At 44.6% G+C, this 21,135-nt stretch overlaps 1 protein-coding gene across 3 annotated transcripts in view; it reads left to right on the plus strand.

The window, feature by feature from the left end:
• The window catches only part of col27a1b (collagen, type XXVII, alpha 1b), a 660,800-nt gene that overhangs the window by 366,507 nt on the left and 273,158 nt on the right, over nucleotides 1-21,135 (plus strand). For all 3 annotated transcript variants that reach the window (XM_048559048.2, XM_059638229.1, XM_048559047.2), the window contains exons 17-19: nucleotides 2,409-2,462; nucleotides 12,140-12,193; nucleotides 15,808-15,861. In XM_048559048.2, coding sequence (XP_048415005.2) covers nucleotides 2,409-2,462; nucleotides 12,140-12,193; nucleotides 15,808-15,861 — 162 coding nt within the window. The remainder of the gene's footprint in view (nucleotides 1-2,408; nucleotides 2,463-12,139; nucleotides 12,194-15,807; nucleotides 15,862-21,135) is intronic.

Raw genomic sequence — 21,135 nt, forward strand, 5'->3', positions numbered from 1 at the left:
AGTTGGCCCTCAGGATCCTTTTAAATCTTCCCCCATCTCCTTAAACCTATCCCCCTCTAGTTTTGCACTCCCCTACCCTGGGGAAAAGACCTTGGCTAATCACCCTGTCCCTGCCCCACATGACTCTGTAGGGGTTTGATGGGGAGGATGTAATATGGAGGTTGGATGAGATTGTGTAAATGACCGCCCAAGAGGTACTGTGCAAACACATGCTGATTATGAGGAGATGGTTCTCTGCTGTAGTGATGTTTTGATCAAAATGCAATCCCACATTTACTATATGTAAGGTAATGTTTGACCTGACACTCAAAAATGAGACCCTGCAACATTTACCAACCTGTGACCTGAACCCAACCATGTTTAAGGGTGATAATTGACTGGGGAGTTACTTGTCTTCATTGACAGCTTGTGAATCAGACTACTTTCCTTTCTCAGTACACCACTCCCCGCCCAAAAATAAACCCCCAGCACCCTCAACCTCAAGCCCATCTCTGAGGGCCTGAGAAAATTCAGCCCAAATTTGCTTGTAAAAAGATATAATTTGGGCGATCGGAGATTTGCTTGTCGAGGATATATTCTTCCTGAAGTTTTCAAGAAAGGAATGTAAGAAGACCATTAACAACTAAGCAGAAGGCAAATGAACCACTCACTTTCATCTCAAGTTTCATCAGCTTTCTTTAGCTTTCAACATGTACATGTGGTGGATAATTAAGTAGGAATTTAATGTCTCGTACCTTTTCCCTCCTCCATCCCTGAGCTACAATTACATGCCTCAAATGCCCTAGTTCCCCAGTTGGATTTATGTACTTGGACAAGTGGCAGTTGTGTGTGGAGAAAATGTGAGGGGAAGCTGTGTTTGGCTTAGCGTTGCCTAGTGATGCTAACGCTAGAGACCCAGTTAGTATCCTGGGGAACCCAGGTTCAAATCCCACCATGGCAGATGGCAAAGGTATTCAGTTCAAAAGAAAATCTGGAATTAAGACTTTAGTGATGACCATGAATCTATTGTCAAATGTCAGGAAAAACCCATCTGGTTCAACTAATGCCCTTTAGGAAAGGAAACTGCCGCCCTTACTTGGTCTGGCCTCCAAGTGACTCCAGGCCCGTAGCATTGTGGCTGGCACTTAACTGCCCTCTGGGCAATTAGGCATGGGCAATAAGTGCCTGGGCCTAGCCAGAGATGCCCTCATCCTATGAACAATTGAAAAAGCCAGGATGACTTCCATTCTATAAGTTAATTGATGTGGAAAGATCCATTCCAGGATTTTCCCAATTACCATCTGAAGGATTTATGGATTAAGAAACTGAAAAGGGACGGCATGAGGGAAATATCAAACAAACTACCACACATTTATTAACAATAATTGCCAGTTAAAATAACACCACACAGCTGTAAACTTCCTTTTGGATTGCCTTGTATGTTGCAGGTAAGGTTAAAATATGTTTGATTGCATCCTTGTATGGTTTTTATCAGTAAGAAATGTTGAACTTTTACTGGTTGATATTAATCAGGTTAAAGTGATGAGAAGGTATTCCAAACTTTTCATCCCAGACGTGAATATTTCACCGGCCGAGATCAGTGACTGCAGAACCATTTTTTGCTGCAGAACTCGTATGTTTCTGAAAATGGGCACATTTCATCTTGCTTGAACCAGAACAACTCACAAGAATACCAATGTTAAGGTATTTCAAAAAGATAACAGATTACAATATCACTTATTATTGATTATGACCACGACCAATAAGAATCCACTTGTCAACCAATCAGCACTCCACTCTTATGCAGCTTAAATGTTGAGCTTCCCCTTGAATTTGTATTCTTGCAAAATGTCCTGGCAAGCACAAGGCAAGAAGCTCTGACAAAATATGTTTATTTTCAGCAGCACACGTTGAAGGCTGTTTTACTGAATGCATTGTTGGCTGTTAATGACTTAATTTCTGCACAATGCTAAAATGGTGTAAAAGAGTGCTACGCAATATTTTGATTTCGGTGGAAGCACATAGCCTTAGTGTGGATTACACCGCTTCAATGCTTTGGAGTTTTGCTTCACCGACAGTGATTAGGCAGTGCCCAGAGTTATTTTGTGCCCATGTTTAGCAGCAATGCAGTAGCGTTGATATTTTAACCGTGGGCCTGCAGCCTCTGAACGGTACTGTAATGCTATGCTGTTATTCTCCACATAGAGTTATGAGGATGTATGCTTATCTGAGACCAATGTGATGGTATAATATGTTACTATTGGTTTGTACGGTATGCTTAGAATTACAAGCTAGTGGCCTGTTTGGGCTATCTTGTTCATTGTGTGGAAGTTGATGAGACAATGTTACAGATCTGTATGCTGTTCTGCGGTGTGTTTAAAGAATGAGGCGATGCTCTAACACTATACTGTCTTGTACTGTGAGTTTAGGGTGATGAGGGCATTCCAGGAATACCAGGAGAACCGGGTTTCCCTGGCGATAAGGTAAGTTTCTTAATAGTCCAAGTGTGAACTTTTAAAAATTTTACCTCCTTATTTTCCAGTTTTTAACCTGGTATTTAAATGAAAATATTGATTTCTGCTGAAGCCTCCTGGTGGGTTTTAATGTCATCTCCTTCTTGACTAGTCCCTACTTCTCATCTTTTAAGCCCTCTCATGCAAACCAGCACAGTTGCAATTTTTTTGTTATTTTCAGTGATATTTGATTGAAGATGCAGGAAAGGGAAGCCAAAGCAGATGATTTTTTTCGCAATTGAAGTTTCTGAATTTTTTTCTTTGTAATACTTAGTTGTGATCTTGACAGATGTTGTCATGGAGATGTACAGCACAGAAACAAGCCCTTAGGCCCAACTCGTCCATGCTGACCAGATATCCTAAATTAAGCTAGTCCCAATTGCCAGCGTTTGGCCCATATACCCTCTAAACCTTCCTATTCATGTCCCCATGCAGATGCCTTTTAAATGCTGTAATTGTACCAGCCTCCACCACTTCCTCTGGCAGCTCGTTACTTACACACCCTCTGTGTGGAAAAGTTTCCCCCTAGGCCGCTTTCAAATCTTGCCCCTCTCACCTTAAACCTAAGCTCCCTAGTTTTGGACCCCCCCCCCCCACCACCCTGAGGAAAAGACATTTGCTATTTATTCTATCCATGCCCCACCTGATCTTATAAACCTCTCTAACCCTTCAGCCTCTGACACTCCAGGGACAATGGCCCCAGCCTCTCCCTAGAACTCAAACCCTGCAGCCCTGGAGTATATTCTGTTTCTGCATTCCATCAGTGTTAGATCTTTTGAAACTGAATCACGGGACAACAAATTACATTCGGCCTATTCCCAAACTGGGGACAGCGTGGTAGCTCAGTGGTTAACACTGAAAGGGACCCAGGTTCAATTCCTGCCTTAGGCAACAGTCTACATGGAGTTTGCACATTCTCCCCATTTTGTGTGAGGTTTCCTTCCATAGTCCAACAATGTGCAGGTTAGGTATATTGGCCATGCTAAATTGTCCATAGTGTCCAGGGATGTGTACGTCAGGTGGATTAGCCATGGGGAATGCCGGGATCAGGTGGGCGTGGCTGGGTGGTTCTGGAATGTTCTTCAGAGAGTCTGCATGAACATGTTGGATCAGATGGCCTGGTTCCATGCTGTAGGGGTTCTATGAAAACATTTAACTTTTGTTAAAAGCTTTTAAATCAACATGAAAATGGAGCAAGCTGTACTGTTGAGAAGTGGTGAGGTTCTTTTCTGATACACTATTGCAATAACCTGAGAAAGGCAGGGTATGTTTACAACAGCTAGCTGACATCGTGATATGTGATACTCCAATATGAAACATCTCCAACTTATGCTCAATCAGCTCAGTTCATTCATTAGTTATGTATACAATAAAATGGTCACATGAGTATGCATAGAACCCAGAATATACATTAGTCAGAGATGTCCTATCAGTGTACATAGTTAATGTTATTAGTAAATATCAAGACATCTGTCTAACAAGAACCCAGTCTTTGTGGTCTGTGCTATAAGGGCTAACATGTAGGGTAGCATGCAGGCAATTATCACAGTGACAGTGGAATTTTACCCGAAGGAAACCAGATCCTATCAACCCCATCAATAGAAAGTCGCTCCTCGTCCCTCAGAAGCAATGAACAATCGAGGAAAGGCCTTTGTGGCATTGCAGCCAAAATAGGAGAAGAGGACCGTTGGCATGAGGGAGGCCGGTTTGCTCTCTGAGCCTGCCCAGTACAACCATGGGCATAGTCAGTTAGCTCAGTTGGCTGGATGGCTGGTTTTTGACGTTAGTAGGTTGCACACTGTCTGCGCTCACCACGAAGGTTCTGCCTTCACAACCTTTTCCCTTCACCTGAGGCATGGTAGCCCTCGAATAAAACTCACCACCAGCAGCCTAATGAGAGAGCAGCTCTCAGGGACTAGTTTAACTTTACCTTATTTCAGTTTATGCTGCGTACATGTGCATTTTCTCCCTATCTCTTAATGTCTACAACTTTAATCCTTTATTCTTCGCTTTACAATTAACAATCAATTGAGCACCAATTCATTTATTCTGAAGAATTATTCCAAGTTTCTACTACACTTTGCAGTTCCTGACTTCACTCTGGAAGCGTCTGACTCAAATGTTAAGCCTACGTCCCTTTGTCCGAGAATCCTCAATTCACAGAACACATTCCACGTAACATTTTGAAAACTTCAATCGGGTCACTCCTTAACCAAACAAATTCCAGGCAAAATTGTGCCTTGTCCCTTTGTAATTTAATCCTTGGGGCCCAGGTGTCAATCTGATTCATACATGGCTTTGATGTGCAGTGAAACTAGTGCACCTCAAAGAGCCGCTGACTGCAGTATCTTAGCCCATCGTTAAAGCCTGAGCCACCAACGATCTGAAATAAGCAAGCTCACTTACACCAGAAATTTGCGTTTGATGGGGTAGATTTTGACTTTGCACCACAGTCAGATGCTACTGAAAGGGGATTGTTAGGACGTTTTGTGCCTTGAATAGATTGCCAGATTGTCATGGCTTGTCTTGTACGGGCTGTACCTCCATCAGCCAGCAGCTTGGGCCAGGCCTTTGTCAGAGCAGAGAAACCGACAGAGCGGGGATGGGGGAATCAGTCACAATTTCCGACACAGCCCCCTGAGCTCCTGGCCCGTGACAGCCCCCCCGATGTTGAGACCGATGCCTGGCTTGTACCCTGTTGCTGCTGAGAGACGACATCTTCAAGGAGGCTGTTTGGAAATGAGCAGCACCCCCAGTGGTTTTCTGTGAAAGACAGGGAGACGGGGATCTAAGTAACCATGGTGGCTCAGTGGTTAGCACTGCAGACTCACAGCACCAGGGATCTGGGTTCGATTCCACCCTCGGGCTGCTGTCTGTGTGGAGTTTGCACGTTCTCCCCGTGTGTGCGTGGGTTTCCTCCGGGTGCTCCAGTTTCCTCCCTCAGTCCAAAGATGTGCATCTCAGGAGAATTGACCAGGCTAAATTGACCCGTAGTGTTTGGGTTAGATGTGGAATGGGAATGGGCCTGGGTATGATGCTGTTCAGAGGGGTGATGTGCACTTCTTGGGCTGAATAGCCTGTTCCCACTCTATAGGGATTCTGTGATTACTGCAGTTCTGGAAGTGTTGGAGAAACTCAACAGGTTTCTGTAGAGAGAGAGATGAAACAGAGTTAGGGTTAATATGACTCTTGCTCAGAACTTACTGCAATGTATCCTTGATGTGAGTGATAATGGGAACTGCAGATGCTGGAGAATCCAAGATAATAAAATGTGAGGCTGGATGAACATAGCAGGCCAAGCAGCATCTCAGGAGCACAAAAGCTGACGTTTCGGGCCTCAAGGGTCTAGGCCCGAAACGTCAGCTTTTGTGCTCCTGGGATGCTGCTGGGCCTGCTGTGTTCATCTTGCAATATATCCTGTGTAGATTGCACACAGAGCAGCCCCTCTAGGGAGGATTTGGAGCCCAGTGGTTGAAAGTTCACAAGCATCTAGATGAGTCATATATAGTTGTATCCTGGCTTGGGCTTTTTAGATTGTGGAAAGAGTTTGAGGGAATCAAGAGATGAGTCACTCATTGTGGAATTTTTCTTGTTCATTCAGGGGATGTGGGTGTCCCTGGCTAGGTCAGCATTTATTGCCCGTCCCTAATTGCCTAGAGAGAAACCATATTGCTGTGTGACTGGAGTCACATGTAGGTATCTCCTCCCCTTAGTATCCTCTCTTCAGCTGTTGTGGCCGCAAGGCTGATTAGATTTATTGTCATGACCCAAAATATAGTGAAAAGTATTGTTTTGCGTGCTATGCACAAAGAACCACCACTCTCCGACGCCACCTTGGATTTCTGTTTAAATTTGATTTTGATTTTAATTCTGTTGTACCAAAATACAGTGAAAAGCTTTGTTTAGTGCAGTACAGGCAGATCACAGCAAGCAAAGGATGTACAGATCAAAAAAACGTAGAGGCATACAGGTTACATTGCAGGTCACATTATTTGAGGGTAGAGTCCATTCAACAGTCTGGTAATGGCCAGAAAGAAGCTGTTCCTGAACCTGCTTACACGTGTGTTCAGGCTTCTGTATCCTGGGTCTGTAAGTCCAACATTACCAGTATTCAGGCCTAAATGACTTTCTTGAAACCTGTAATTCGACTCAGTCCATTTGACGTTTGGCTAATGGCTCGGTTCTCACTCACCTAATCAGATGTGATCGCCTTAGCTCTCCCTCCTGCTGTTGGACATCAGCCATGGGCCTGGGCCCAGGCTCTCAGTCCACCTGCTGCCGCTGATCCTGCCGTGTCTGACTGAGAGCCATGGACATGGGCCCAGGAGTCATTGAACCTACAGACAATGTTGGAAAAGAAAAACTGGCTCTGAACCACTTCGGTTTGTGCTCGACGGCAAGTTGCGATAGGATGGAAAACCTGGTACAACTGGCAGTCAGTAAAAAAACATGACCCTTAAGCCCACAGAGGCAGAAATAGGCCATTCAGCCCATCAAGTCCTCTCCGCCGTTCAGTGTGCTCCATTTTCCTACCTTTTCCCTATAACCCTTGATCTCCTTATGGATTAAAAATCCAGCTGTCTAGGCTCCCTCCTGTTTAAGATGGTCATTATCTGAATCTTAAACGACACAAACTTCACTTACCACCTGAAGCTGACGTGGCAGATTCCTTTACCACAGCAGCTGGCAGTGTATGGTAATGCAGCTCGAGGTAGTTTGGATGATAAACACAAACTGACTAATGGGTTTCACGGGCAGTAATTTTGACCTAAATCAACGACCAGTAGTTAACAGAAACAATTTTTAGATCTTCCACCTGTAAAAGCGGGCGGTAAAATGCTCTGGTTTGATATGGGTGGATTACCAGATTTCCATCATGCATCCAGCTACAACTAACTCATTTATGCATCATTGATGCACATAGCAAGCATCAAAAACCAAAAAAAAATTCACCCTTTTGAATTAAAATATCACTAATGGAGTGGTTCTCACAAATAGCTACCAATGCAGGCTGGTGTTTAGGTTGTGAAATCTGCAATTACAAGTCTAACAATGACCGTGAACCCATTGCTGATCACTGGAAAAAACCCATCTGGTTCACTCATGTCCTTTAGGGAAGGAAACTGCCACCCTCACCTGGTCTGGCCTACATGTGACTCCAGACCCACAGCAGTGTGGTTTCTCTCTGGGCAATGAATACTGAACCAGCCAGTGATGCCCTCATCCCATAAACGAATAAAAAAAATCTCCAGTGTGTGGTCCAGGAGTAAAATGTGCCGACAATACCCACTAGAAATTCGAATGGCGACGAGGACCAGTCAGGCCCAGCTCGCACTCCAATCCGAGATAACAAGGTGTGGAGCTGGATCTTCACAGCAGGCCAAGCAGCATCAGAGGAGCAGGAAGGCTGATGTTTTGGCTCTAGGCCTGAAACGTCAGGGTTCCTGCTCCTCTGATGCCGCTGGGCCTGCTGTGTTCATCCAGCTCTACATCTTGTTATCTCGGATTCTCCAGCATCTGCAGTTCCTACTATCTCTGCCATCCTTGCCTGGTTGGGCCTACATGTGACTCCAGACCCACAGCAATGTGGTTGACCACCCTCCGAAATGGGTCAGCGAGCGGCTCAGTTCGGGCTGGGGTAAGAAATACTGACCAAGGCAGCAATGCGGGCATCCCCTAAAAACGTTTGTTTTAAATTCAGTGCAAGCGTATGAAATGTAGGTGGGACAGAAAGGAATAACTAAAACAGAAGTTGCTGGAAAAGCTCAGCAGATCTGGCAGCGTCTGTGAAGGAAAGAAATCAGAGTTAGCGTTTCAGGTCTGGTGACCCTTCCTTTTTGTTCATGATTGAAAGGAATAAGCCTGAGACATTGATGCAGGACGTGGCCCTCCTAGGGTGCGTGATGGCCTCGTGGTATTATCGCTGAACTGTTAATGGAGAGACCCAGGTAACATCCTAGGTAATAAAATGTGAGGCTGGATGAACACAGCAGGCCCAGCAGCATCTCAGGAGCACAAAAGCTGACGTTTCGGGCCTAGACCCTTGAGGCCCGAAACGTCAGCTTTTGTGCTCCTGAGATGCTGCTGGGCCTGCTGTGTTCATCCAGCCTCACATTTTATTATCTTGGATTCTCCAGCATCTGCAGTTCCCATTATCACTGATACAATAATATCCTGGGTACCTGGGTTTGAATCCTGCCACAGGAGATGGCAGAATTTGAAATCAGTGAACATCTGGAATTACAACGTGGAGGTACTGGGGTAGACAAGGTCTACAAATGGCATGATGATAACCTTGTGTCATGTGATTTCTGACATCATCTGGAATTAAGAATTTAATGATGACCATGCAACCATTGTCAATTATCAGGGAAAACCCATCTGGTTCACTAATGCCCTTTAGGGAAGGAAACTGCCATCCTTACCTAGTCTGGCCTACATGTGACTCCAGACCCACACAATGTGGTGGGCTTTTAAGTGCCCCCTGGGAAATTAGGGATGGGCAATAAATGCTGCTGAGCCAGTGACTCCCTCAGCCTATGAATGAAGTTGTTAAAAAAGCTGCTGAAAATCAGCCCAACCCTGTCAATCGATGAGGATTTTTTAATAAAAACCAAAAGAACAAATCAGGAACAAAAACAGAAGTTGCCGGAAAAGCTCAGCAGGTCTGGCAGCATCTGTGAAGGAGAAAACAGAGTTAACATTTCAGGTCCGGTGACCCTTCCTCATTCCAATGAGGAATTCTTTCCTTGGGTCCTATGTGATTATTGCAGGAAATATGAAAACACTCTTTGGACCTAGCTGATCCTGGGCTGGGATGGGAGTTGGGGAGCTGGGGTGGGGAGTGGAGATTATATGTCACGAGGGTCTCTTTTGCTGAGGAAGAGCTGTTGTTGTTTGTTCTTGTTCCTGAGTGTCCTCGCTACGCAAGTTTTGTTGGGTGGCTTAATTTCAAGCTCTTCCCTTTCTCAAAGAAGGAAATGCAGACTACATTGCACAGCATAAAGCTGACAATAAGTTCAGCGACACGAGAGGTTGACGTTAAGATGATACAGGAGTGCACAATTTACAAATTGCAAATGAATTACTTAACAAGGTCCTACATGCTCATGCTGACAAACAGCAATTTCATATTATACTCTGTTGTGTTCTGAACTGCGTCCGAATTGATTTACTAGTGTACTCAAGAAGACAACCTGTTTGCAACATTTACAAGGCTTGCCTTGCCAACATAAAGCTAGTATTACAAGGCAAAAATCAACAGGAGTCAATTCAATTTGATTCGATTTATTATTGTCACTTGTACCGAGATACAGTGAAAAGTATTGTATTGCGTGCCAGCCAGACAAATCATAGCCTACGTAAGCACATCTGGGTAATAGAACAGAATGCAGGATGTAATGTTACAGCTACAGAGAAGGCGAGGAGAAAGATCAGCTCTAATCCATGAGAGGTCCATTCGTAAAGGAAGAAGCTGTTATTGATTCTTTTGAAAAATCAGAATATTCCTGAGAGCGGTGGGGGGGCAGGGAGAAGAAATACCAAAGGCATTCACAACACAGTTTAATTTCAGTGCTGTGAGAAATCTTATGCAGCTAAAGACTCAAAGATTGTGGAGGGCATCCGCTTTGAAGTTGCTGTATGCATCCCTGTTTTGGGCAACCCCACCATAGGAATTTAAAATGAGCCCCTGAACGTGAAAAAAAAGCAGAGATGTTCAAATTATTTTCAGACTATTTTCTAATGGAATGCCCTACTCCTGAAATTGTGGCAGAACTGCCAGAAGATACAATTGATGCTTTCTGTGTGAATGAGTTGAAAGTATACTAGTTGTAGCCGGAACTCTGGTCCCTGAACTTTTAAACTGTATTATTTTACAAAACCCAGGAGATTTTTAGTTTGGTTTGAAGGGAGGTGCAGTTGGACTGAAATTTGCCATGGAGATATTAGTCTTTGCACAGACTGGTTTGCAGGACACAAACTTGAATCAGTTCTGGCGTGGGTGAAGCATCATTTGAAAATAGAATGGTTCAGTGAATTCCGTACCAATAAACACAAAGCAAGAAGATTCCCTTGTGCCATTCCCTTGTGAGTGTGTTGCCACGTTGATGAGCATCCCCTCAAGCAAATTTGGGAAGTCTCATGGTATTATTGCTGGACTGTTAATCCAGGCACCCAGGGGATGTTCCAGGGCCCTGAGTTCAAATCCCACCACAGCAGATGCATTCAATAAAAATCTGGAATTTGGAGTCGAATGATGACCATGAATCCATTGTCAGGAAAAAAAATCCGATCTGGATCACTAATGTCATAGGACCCCTACAGTGTAGAAACAGGCCCTTTGGCCCAACAAGCCCACACTGACCTTCAGAGCATCATACCCAGGCCCGTTCCCCTATAACCCACCTGATGCATACATCCCTGAACATTATGGACAATTTAGTGTGGCTAATCCATCCTAAGCTGCACATCTTTGGACTGTGGGAGGAAACCGGAGCACCCGGAGGAAACCCACGCAGACACGGGGAGAATGTGCAAACTCCACACAGACAGTCGCTTGAAGGTCCCTGGTGCTATGAGGCAGCAGTGCTAACCACTGAGCCATCGTGCCAACCCTTTGAGGGAGGAAACTGCCATCCTTACCTGGTCCAGCCTACATGTGACTCCAAACCCACAGCAATGTGAATGATTGGTCTGGTCTGTGACGCCTACATCCTGTGAATGACTTTTTTTGAACGAATGTAATCATGTCAGGAGTACTGTGCGCAGTTTGTTCTCCTTGTGGTCGGATTTAGATCTAGTTCTTAGGGTTAAAACGATCAAGGGGTTTGGGGAGAGAGCGGAGGCAGGAGGATGGAGTTCACTGATTAGCCATAAACATATCGGATAGCAGAGGGCTGAATGACCTACTGCAACTTTCTCTATTAATTGCATTAGAAGTCCAGCCAGCAACTTCCTCATGACATGAATGAATAAAAAAATCACACCCTTCCCACCCACTGCCAAATATCTCTCCAGTTCTCACTCCTTGGCTCTGTGAATGAAGCAGGTTTACTATATCAGTGTATCTGCTGTTCTAGCTCCTTTATAAAGGCATCACTGAAGCAAATTTTTATAACATGTTATCCTGCTCCTTCCTTCACTACTGGACGTGTCATCTAGCCCAGTCGGCCAGGGTATGGTGTAGTGTAAAGCCAACAGGTATGGACTCCACACCTGTCTTGACTCTAGTCCCTGTCTTCCCATCTCATCATGCTCCCTGCTTGTGGAGGGCTTACCCTTAAGTTATACATAACCGATTGTCTATTGATTAGGGGACTCTGTGGATAATGGCTCCCTGTCAAACCAACTCTGGATAAAACGTCGTTTCAAGTCTTCGCTCTTGTTTGAGGAATGTGTTTGTGTTTTATTTCTGCCTAGTTCTGTATCACTTTCCAAGTATAATTCTTTGAATCAAATTCCGCCCTGGTTGCAAAGTGCGGCCACACTAGATTCATGTCTGTCTTTTGAAAGTTGGGTTTTGTGAATGTAACGAGCATTGTCCAGAGTGCTATGCTTGATAACGTAAGTAATTAATGGTAATTGTATCACTTTGCATCAGCAAATCTGCTGCTGTCTGGGCTTAAACTGCTGTTGTGTCATCACAGGGTAACCCAGGGATTCAGGGAATGCCTGGAATGAGGGGGAAACCTGGCATCGTTGTAAGTATTTCAACATTTCTCATTATTACAATACCTCCTCACAAGGGAAAACCAGTAGAAATGAAACAGGGGTGGGAATGAGCAGCCCGTTTCTGCAACATCCAAGGTGGATTGGACCAGCCTGTCTCATTTTTCAGTTTCACTGGGTTTTCCTTCTTTCTCCTTAGAGGCGTATCTTTTAAAAATAGCACAGGTAGAATTCCAGCAGTGTGGAAGCAGGGCATTCAGCTTATCAAGTAACACCAATATTCCAAAGAGCATGCCACCCAGAACCACTCACATCCCTGCGTTTCCCATGGCCAACCCACCCCTGGATGCTATGGGGTAATTTAGCATGACCAATCCGCCAAGCCTGCACACCCCTGGATAGAACATAGAACATAGAACAGTACAGCACAGAACAGGCCCTTCAGCCCACAATGTTGTGCCGACCATTGATCCTCATGTATGCACCCTCAAATTTCTGTGACCATATACATGTCCAGCAGTCTCTTAAATGACCCCAATGACCTTGCTTCCACAACTGCTGCTGGCAACGCATTCCATGCTCTCACAACTCTCTGCGTAAAGAACCTGCCTCTGACATCCCCTCTATACTTTCCACCAATCAGCTTAAAACTATGACCCCTCGTGCTAGCCATTTCTGCCCTGGGAAATAGTCTCTGGCTATCAACTCTATCTATGCCTCTCATTATCTTGCTATGGGGTAATTTAGCATGGCCAGTCCGCCGAGGCTGCACACCCCTGGATGCTATGGGGTAATTTAGCATGACCAATCCACCGAGCCTGCAATCCCCTGGATGCTATGGGGTAATTTAGCATGACCAATCCGCCGAGCCTGCACACCCCTGGATGCTATGGGGTAATTTAGCATGGCCTGTCCTCCTAGCCTGCACACCCCTGGATGCTATGGGGTAATTTAGCATGGCAAATCCACCTAGCCTGAACACCCCTGGGTGCTATGGGGTAATTTAGCATGGCCAGTCCTCCTGGCCTACGCATCTTTGGACTGTTGGAGGAAACCCTCACAAGGAAAATGTGCAAATTCAACACAGACAGTGACCTGAGGTTGGGACTGAACCCAGGGCCCTAGCACTTTGAGGCAGCAGTGCTAACTGCTGTGCCGCCCACAGCTATGTGCATTTGTCGAAAGAGTAGAAGACATTTCGTATTTTTTCAAGTTCAGAAGTTCCTAGCTGTGTGTGAATTGTCTGTGACTGATTTAGAAATACTGTCCAGTTGCAGCAAACTTGAGTTGAATGCCTAACATTGTTGCAGTGTATTCCTGACTGCGTCACTCATAAGCATCTCCCAACGCAGTCTCAATTTGATAGAAGTGCTTACAGTTGTTAAGAATTTAGACAGAGTAAGGAGATGCAAGTGATTAGCTCAACAAACAGAACGCCCGGAAAGTCCTTCCGCAATGTGAAGGGTTGGGATTCGGAGTGCACTGTTGGAGTCAGTGGTTGGTTATAGGCTCTGTTGCAGGGAAATGGATAAATGCTCAAAGGAGAAAGAAAATTTCAGGAATATGGGGAAAAGAGCTTGCGGACTGGGACCGTAGGTAGAAAGATTTATTTGTCACATGTACTGAGTATAGGAATACGTAAGTGTACAAAGCAAAAAGTGCACAAAGTCATCACTCTCTTGCACCCTGGATAATAAAATGTGAGGCTGGATGAACACAGCAGGCCAAGCAGCATCTCAGGAGCACAAAAGCTGACGTTTCGGGCCTAGACCCTTCATCAGAGCTTTGTGCTCCTGAGATGCTGCTTGGCCTACTGTGTTCATCCAGCCTCACATTTTATTATCTTGGATTCTCCAGCATCTGCAGTTCCCATTATCTCTCACTCCCTTGCACCCACTTGGTTACAAAAAGTAAAATTAAAAGATTTTACAGAGCCAAACGGTAAGCCAGAACAGACTTGATTGGCTGAATGGCTTCCTCTGTAGCATTATTCCAAAACTCAATTTCTATTTTATAATCTAATGGAGCATTTATTCTGAATAGAAAATTGACTCAACGTAGTTCTTATGTTTGTAAATTATAAGAACTGCACCATATATTACACATAGGCTAGGGAGGTTATGTGCTATTTGGACTGATCACTAAGTGTAATATTGTAAACAGACTCTTGAAGAATGTGCTTGATTTCACTAGAAAGCTAATTTGTGTGCCTGCCCGTTCCTAGCTATGTTTCGATGTGTGATTTTGATCAAACCTATAAAATACACACCTATGTTATTTACTTAGCGTGAGTATGTGCAATTACCCTGGGGTCCTTTTACAGACTATAGTCCAGAACAATATTCTGTTTCATTCACAAATTGGAAGCAACGTTAGGGTTAGGCCATGTTTTTCCTCCAGCTTGCTTTAGCCATCTCTATAAGATCATGGCTGATCAGTTTGTGAGCAAAATTCCACTTTCCCGCCTGTAGTTGGTTTAGCTGAGTTGGCTGGATGGCTGGTTTACAAAGCAGTGTGATGCTAATGGTATGGGTTCAATTCCTATTGCTGGCTGCATTGACCCTAAAGGTCTCTCCCCTGGCCTGAGGTATGATGGCCCTCAGGTTAAGTCACTCTCAGATGTCTCTCTGATGAGAGAGTAGCCTTGTGGTGTGGTAAGGTTATGGTGACACATACCCACTTCCCTGTCTACCCTCGATAACCATGGACTCCCTTTCTGGTTGAGACCGTACCTACCCCTGTCTTAAAAAGTATTCAATAATTCCATCTCGGTGACTCTCAAGGTCATGTGGTTACAATGAAGGACTTACCTTCTCAACTTCACCATTTGCCCGAAGCATGCTGACCCTCAGATAAAAACTGAAGGAACTGCGGGACGCTGTAAATCAGGAACAAAAACAGAAGTTGCTGGAAAAGCTCAGTAGGTCTGGCAGCATCTGTGAAGGATAAAGCAGAGTTAACATTTCGGGTCCGGTGGTCCTTCTAGTCCAGGGTCACCAGACCCAAAACGTTAACTCTAATTTCCTCTTCACAGATGCTGCCAGACCTGGTGAACTTTTCCAGCAACTTCTGTTTTTGTGACCTTTGGATAAAACTCACCACCAGTCCTCTCCCACTCTCTATCAGAGTGATTGGCCCTGTGCTAATTTTACTTTTTAGTAGCGATCTGCAAATGGAAGCAAAGGGAGTTGTTATGGTAAAATTTCAAAGTTTGCAGATGACATAAAACTTGGAAATGCAGTAAACTGTGATGATAAGAGACTTAGCGAGGACCCTAGACAGAGCAGTGAAATGGGCAGGCACGTCATTCAGGAAATCTGATGCAGAGATGTGTGAGGTGATGCATTCTGAGAATAACAGGTACACAGGTTTGGCGCACTCTTTGACACTTTTCAGTGAGATAGGCCTGAGGGCTTGCATACACAACCCTTAAAGGGCTAGGATTAAGTTGATAAACCAAATGGCTGACACAAAAACAGAAATGATTGGAAAATCTCAGCAGCTCTGTGGAGAGAAATCAGAGATAAAGCTTTAAGTTCGGTGACCCCTCTTCAGAACAGAAAGCGTAAGATTGTTTGGCTTTATAAATAAAGGCATCGAGTGGGAAATGCTCCACATTTATAAATGATTGCTGTTATATTTTTAGGGCAAAATTGGTGAAAAAGGTCCAGTTGGAATACCAGGACCACCTGGTCTTGAGGTAAGTCTGAGATTGTTTCACTGGGATTTCAACTGAATGTGAAACAGAAACCAAATTATCTTCAGTTTGGTCTTTCTGATGTTCTGTTCAAAGTGCCTTTTTTGTACAAATTGCATTTCATTTTGTAGCTTCTGTAGTATGAATGTCCAGCCTACAGTATTAAACAGTGTGAAATAATTGTCATGCGACATGTAAGACAAAATAGGAATTTTTTGAAATTGCCTTGAAATGCTGACATTTAAAACAAACGCAGGGAGAGTGCTGAAGGAACTCAACAAGGTCTGGTAGGATCTGCGGAGAGAGAAATGGTTGATATTTTCAGTTGGATAAGACTTGCCTTCAGAAATTGTCACACTGGACTTGAAATGTTTCCCTCTCCATAGATGTTGCCACACCTGCTGAGTTTCTTCAGCTTCCTCTGTTTGTTTCACATTTCCAGCATCTACAGTATTTTGCTTTTACCTATGTCCATAGCTGAGGTCGTCTCTGTTAATATTTCTGGAGAAATAATCCTGAGCTCCAGACTAATGCTCAGGTGAGCATGGCTTCAAATCAGATGGTAAAATTTGAACTCAGTAAAAAAGCTAAACTAATAATGACCGGAAATGTTGCAAACAAAAACGGCTGGTTTACTGATGTCCTTTATCGAGGGAAACCCGCCTTCCGTAAAGGACACTACCCAGCGAGCGCTGAGCGTGTGGAATTCTCTGCCACAGAAGATGGTTGAACCCAAAACATTGAATGTTAGAGTTAGGTATAGTACTTAGGGCTGTAAGGGTCAAACGGTACGAGGGATAAAGTGGGAACAGGGGACTGGGCTGTCCAGGCCGTGATCATATGGAATGGCAGAGCAGGCTCAAAGTGCCGAATGGCCATCTGCACTCTATGTTTTTATCAGTGAAACCAGGTTTTTATTTGTGTGTGTGACAATTATACTTGCCATTAACTTTTAATTCCAGACTTTATTTTTTAAAAGAATTTTTAACCATCTGCCATGGCGGGATTAAACCCATTTCAAACCTGGTTTGTAGTCAGCAAGCTGCTGAGCTCAGCTTCTGATCAAATGGTGACCTTCCAGCATGTTAGTGCCAGGCATTGTCAGTGAGAGCTGGTTGCCTCTTTCTTCCTCAAGATCGTCTGGTTTGACAGTCTGGCTTGTGCTGCAGGGTATTACTCGCTAGAGCCTAGAGTTTGGACAGTTTCTTCCATCTCGGGGCACAACACTCGGTCTGCGCATTCATTTTCTCCTGGTCACAGATTGCTGTGGTGCAGTGGAGCTCCTTCAGCCCGTTGGGCCCGTACTAGCTCTTCACACCAGCATCATGAGCTAGTGCCAATCTCCTACCTTTTTCCCATTTAACCTTGTGCACAACTTCCACCCAAATGATCATCCACTCAGGAATTTCTCAGTTGAACCTACTCGCCTCCCCCCACCCCAACATTTCCAGACAGTGCATCCCACTCCCTAACTACTCATTGCGTGGGAGTTTTTTCTCACATCACCCTTGCTTTGTTTGCACATCACATTAAAAACCAGAATTGGTGGAGGTGAAAGGTGGGGAGAATTGAAATGAAAGAGAATGTTGGCTGAAATAATAGTGAGAAAGTAAGGATGTATATGTAACCTGGAATTGTCAGACAGGTATATGAGGAGAAAGTGAATGGTTTGCAGTGTGTTCTCAGACAGCGACTGCCCCTCCTGGACTCTGTCCGTCTGCTGAAATGGTACAAACGTGAAACATGGGAACAAAAGCAGAAGTTGCTGGAAAAGCTCAGCAGGTCAGGCAGCATCTGTGAAGGTAAAAAACAGAGTTAAAGTTTTGGGTCTGGTGACCCTTCCTCAGAATATGAAATACAGTTTAAATGCCCCATTTTCCTGCATTACATCCGTTAAAATGTTCGTTCATAGCAAGATTGAATAGGTTGAGTAGATTTTGGGAATAGAAGGAGGTCTTTCTGTTTGTTTGACCTTTCAGTAAGATCACAGTGGATCTGTATGTCAGCATCATTTACCTGTCTTTGTTTCTAGTGCCTGGTCATCCTTCCAGATCTAAACTCCACCCATTATGGCTTTCACAAGTTTTTGTTCGTAGGACGCACCCAGAAGATGCTGGAGAATTTCAGCAGGTCTGGCAGCATCTGTGGGGAGAGAGAGAGAGAGAGAGACGGAAAGAGAGAGAGAGAGGGAGAGAGAGAGACAGAAAGAGAGAGAGAGAGGGAGAGAGAGAGACAGAGCGAGAGGGAGAGAGAGAGAGAGAGGGGATCTTTTGAGTCCAGTGACTCCCCTTTAAGTAAACACCAATCCATCGCATCAGCAGTTCAACTAATGGAGAGCTCACCTTCTCTGAGTTTGTTTCAGATTCCCAGCATCTACAATATTTTGCAAATATTCAGTTACCAGAGTAATCGTGGCAAACGCCCCCACCACACACACACACAAACACACACACACACAAAACAGCAAACTCTCTTCATTCTGCCGGCTCCAATCTCTTTGTCCTTTTGGCTGCTCCTTTTAATTAACCCTTGACCTCCAGCTCTGATGCTCAGCCTGTCTGTACAGCTTAACCCTCTAAATGGAGGTAAATTTACACAGGCTCTTCCCTTCCCCTCCAAAGCCAGCACAGCCTTCTGGAGCAGCCCAGAGCTGAACACAGTTTCTGAAGATAGTATCTGATCAGATATCTAAACAGCATTACTTCCTCCCTCTCCATTCCAAACACATTCTACCCATTATAGTGTTAGCCATGGCTCTGCTTGTAGAACACTTGCCTCAGAATCACAAAGTTGTTAACCAAAGCATGCAGTACAATGCCTAGGATGATACTCCAGTGCAGTACATAGGAAGGTGCAGTCTTTCAAATGAGATCCTAAACCTGGATCCCAACCTGTCTTCTGGGGTAGATATGAAAGATCCCAAGGTCACTGTATCTTGGCGAATATTTATCCTTCAATAAACGTGGCAAATTATCTGGTCATTGTCACGTGCTGCTCATGGAACCTTGCTTTACACAAATCAGTTGCCATGCTTCCTTCATTACTGCATTGACCATGCTTCAGAAAGTGCATCTCCATAGCCCTATGACATGTTTGGTGGATGTGAAAAGTGCTAATTAAATGCAGATAACAAAGTGTGTAGCTGGATGAACACAGCACGCCAAGCAGCATCTTGTGCTCCTGAGACGCTGCTTGGCCTGCTGTGTTCATCCAGCCCCACACTTTCTTATGGATTCTCCAGCATCTGCAGTTCCCATTATCACTGAATTAAATGCAGATCTTTGTTTTTGATCAGTTTGTAGTCGAATGTTTTCTGTATCTTTCTGGGAATAGTTGCAAGCTTCACCTCATTGAACAGTGATCTCATAGAATCCTTACAGTGCAGAAAGAGGCTATTTGACCCATTGAGTCTGCACTGACCCTCCAACCCATACCCACCCCAATAACCCTGTATTTACCAAGTCTAACCCACATAGCCTGCACAATCCACCAAACCTGCACATCTTTGGACTGTGGGGTGAATCTGGAGAAAACCCACGCAGACACCGGGAGAATGTGCAAACTCCACACGGACAGTCACCCGAGGCTGGAATTGAACCTGGGTCTCTGGCGCTGTGAGGCAGCAGTGCTAACCGCCGAGCCACCATGCCAGTGACCACTTTGAATCAAAATGCAACTTCTAAAACCCGCTTCTGTTTGGAGACAGTGTTGCTTGTCTGACAGATCCGTTTTCCCCAGCAGCAGTAAAGATCCAGTTATGCAGCACTCAACCATCACATGAATGTTTGAGTCCATCAGTTTTCGAACACTGTCTAAGCAGGGCAATTGCATTTATAAAGCAGATCAGTGTACACATGAAGGAATGGAACAAGGTTACAACAACAGAACTTGCAAGAGAAACTCAGCAGGTCTGGCAGAGTCTGTGGACAGAGAAGCAGAGTTAATGTAAACAACTGTGTCCGTGCGTCAGCATTCAAATAATGGGGAGTTGGCTAGCACGCTGTGCAGCCCCTGATAGCAGAAAGTGTGTAAATGCACGCTGTTCTCAGCACTAGGAGTGACTGTGTCTGAAATACACTACATAATATTGATCAGAATGAACTGAGGGTCAGGACAGAGAACTACAGAATGATAAGATCTGTAGTACACAGTGTGATCGAAATGAACAGCATTTAAACTTTGGAGGAGGGAAACGGTACCAGATGTATACACAATTCTGCAAAGTACACAAACTAAAGTAAGATCCTTATACCTCAGTGACTCAAAGACAAATTGTAAAAATGTAGCTGATCTGATAAAGGAGTTGCCAGATACAGCATTGTTTGCAGTCGAGGAGTGGAATGTAAAACAGATGTAATTGGCTTGTTTCTAAGTAATTTTAAGATCCATTATGCTAGTCCCCTTTGTTTTGTGCATCCTGCATTATGGTATCATTCAATTGGACAGTGGGAGAGCGAGAAACTGGATCTGACCCCTGAGCGAAAGATTTGAATCTCGTGGTGTGTTTAAATTGGAAAATTGTTTCCTGAATGCCTCAAATGTGAGTTGCTGTAGAAACAACCATGTTTATGTTGTGTAGTCAATTCCACAGTTGTGACACCCTCTTTATCATGTCCAGCGGTTTTGTACCATAACTGTTTTAAAGGGGCTGCCCACAACAGGATGAAAAAGGCTCGTGGCTGCTACTGAGACAAAGCTACTTGCGTTTTTTTTTATTTATTCATTTTGAGGGATGTGGGCATCGCTGGCTGGGCCCAGCATTTATTGCCCTGTCCCGAGTTGCCCCCTTGAGAAGGTGGTGGTGAGCTGCCTTCTTGAACCGCTGCAGTCCTCCTGTTGTAGGGTGGACCCACAATGCCCTTAGGGAGGGAATTCCAGGTTTTTGACCCAGCGACAGTGAAGGAACGGCAATATGTTTCCAAATCAGGATGGTGAAGGCTTGGAGGGAACTTGCAGGGGATGGTGTTCCCATGTATCTGCTGCCCTTGTCCTTCTAGATGGAAGTGGTTGTGGGCTTTGGAAGGTGCTGCCTGAGGATCTTTGGTGAATTTCTGCAGTGCATCTTGTAATAGTACAGGGTGTAGAACAGGATGAACACAGCAGGCCAAGCAGCATCATAGGAGCAGGAAAGCTTGGCCTGCTGTGTTCATCCAGCTCCACACGTTGTTATCTCAGATTCTGCAGCATCTGCAGTTCCTATTATCTCTCTTGTAGATGGTACGCACTGCTGCTACTGAGCGTCGGTGTTGGAGGGAGTGAATGCTTGTGGATGTGGTG

Source organism: Stegostoma tigrinum, chromosome 29 (genome assembly GCF_030684315.1).
Source record: "Stegostoma tigrinum isolate sSteTig4 chromosome 29, sSteTig4.hap1, whole genome shotgun sequence".
In the NCBI taxonomy this organism is placed as follows: Eukaryota; Metazoa; Chordata; class Chondrichthyes; order Orectolobiformes; family Stegostomatidae; genus Stegostoma; species Stegostoma tigrinum.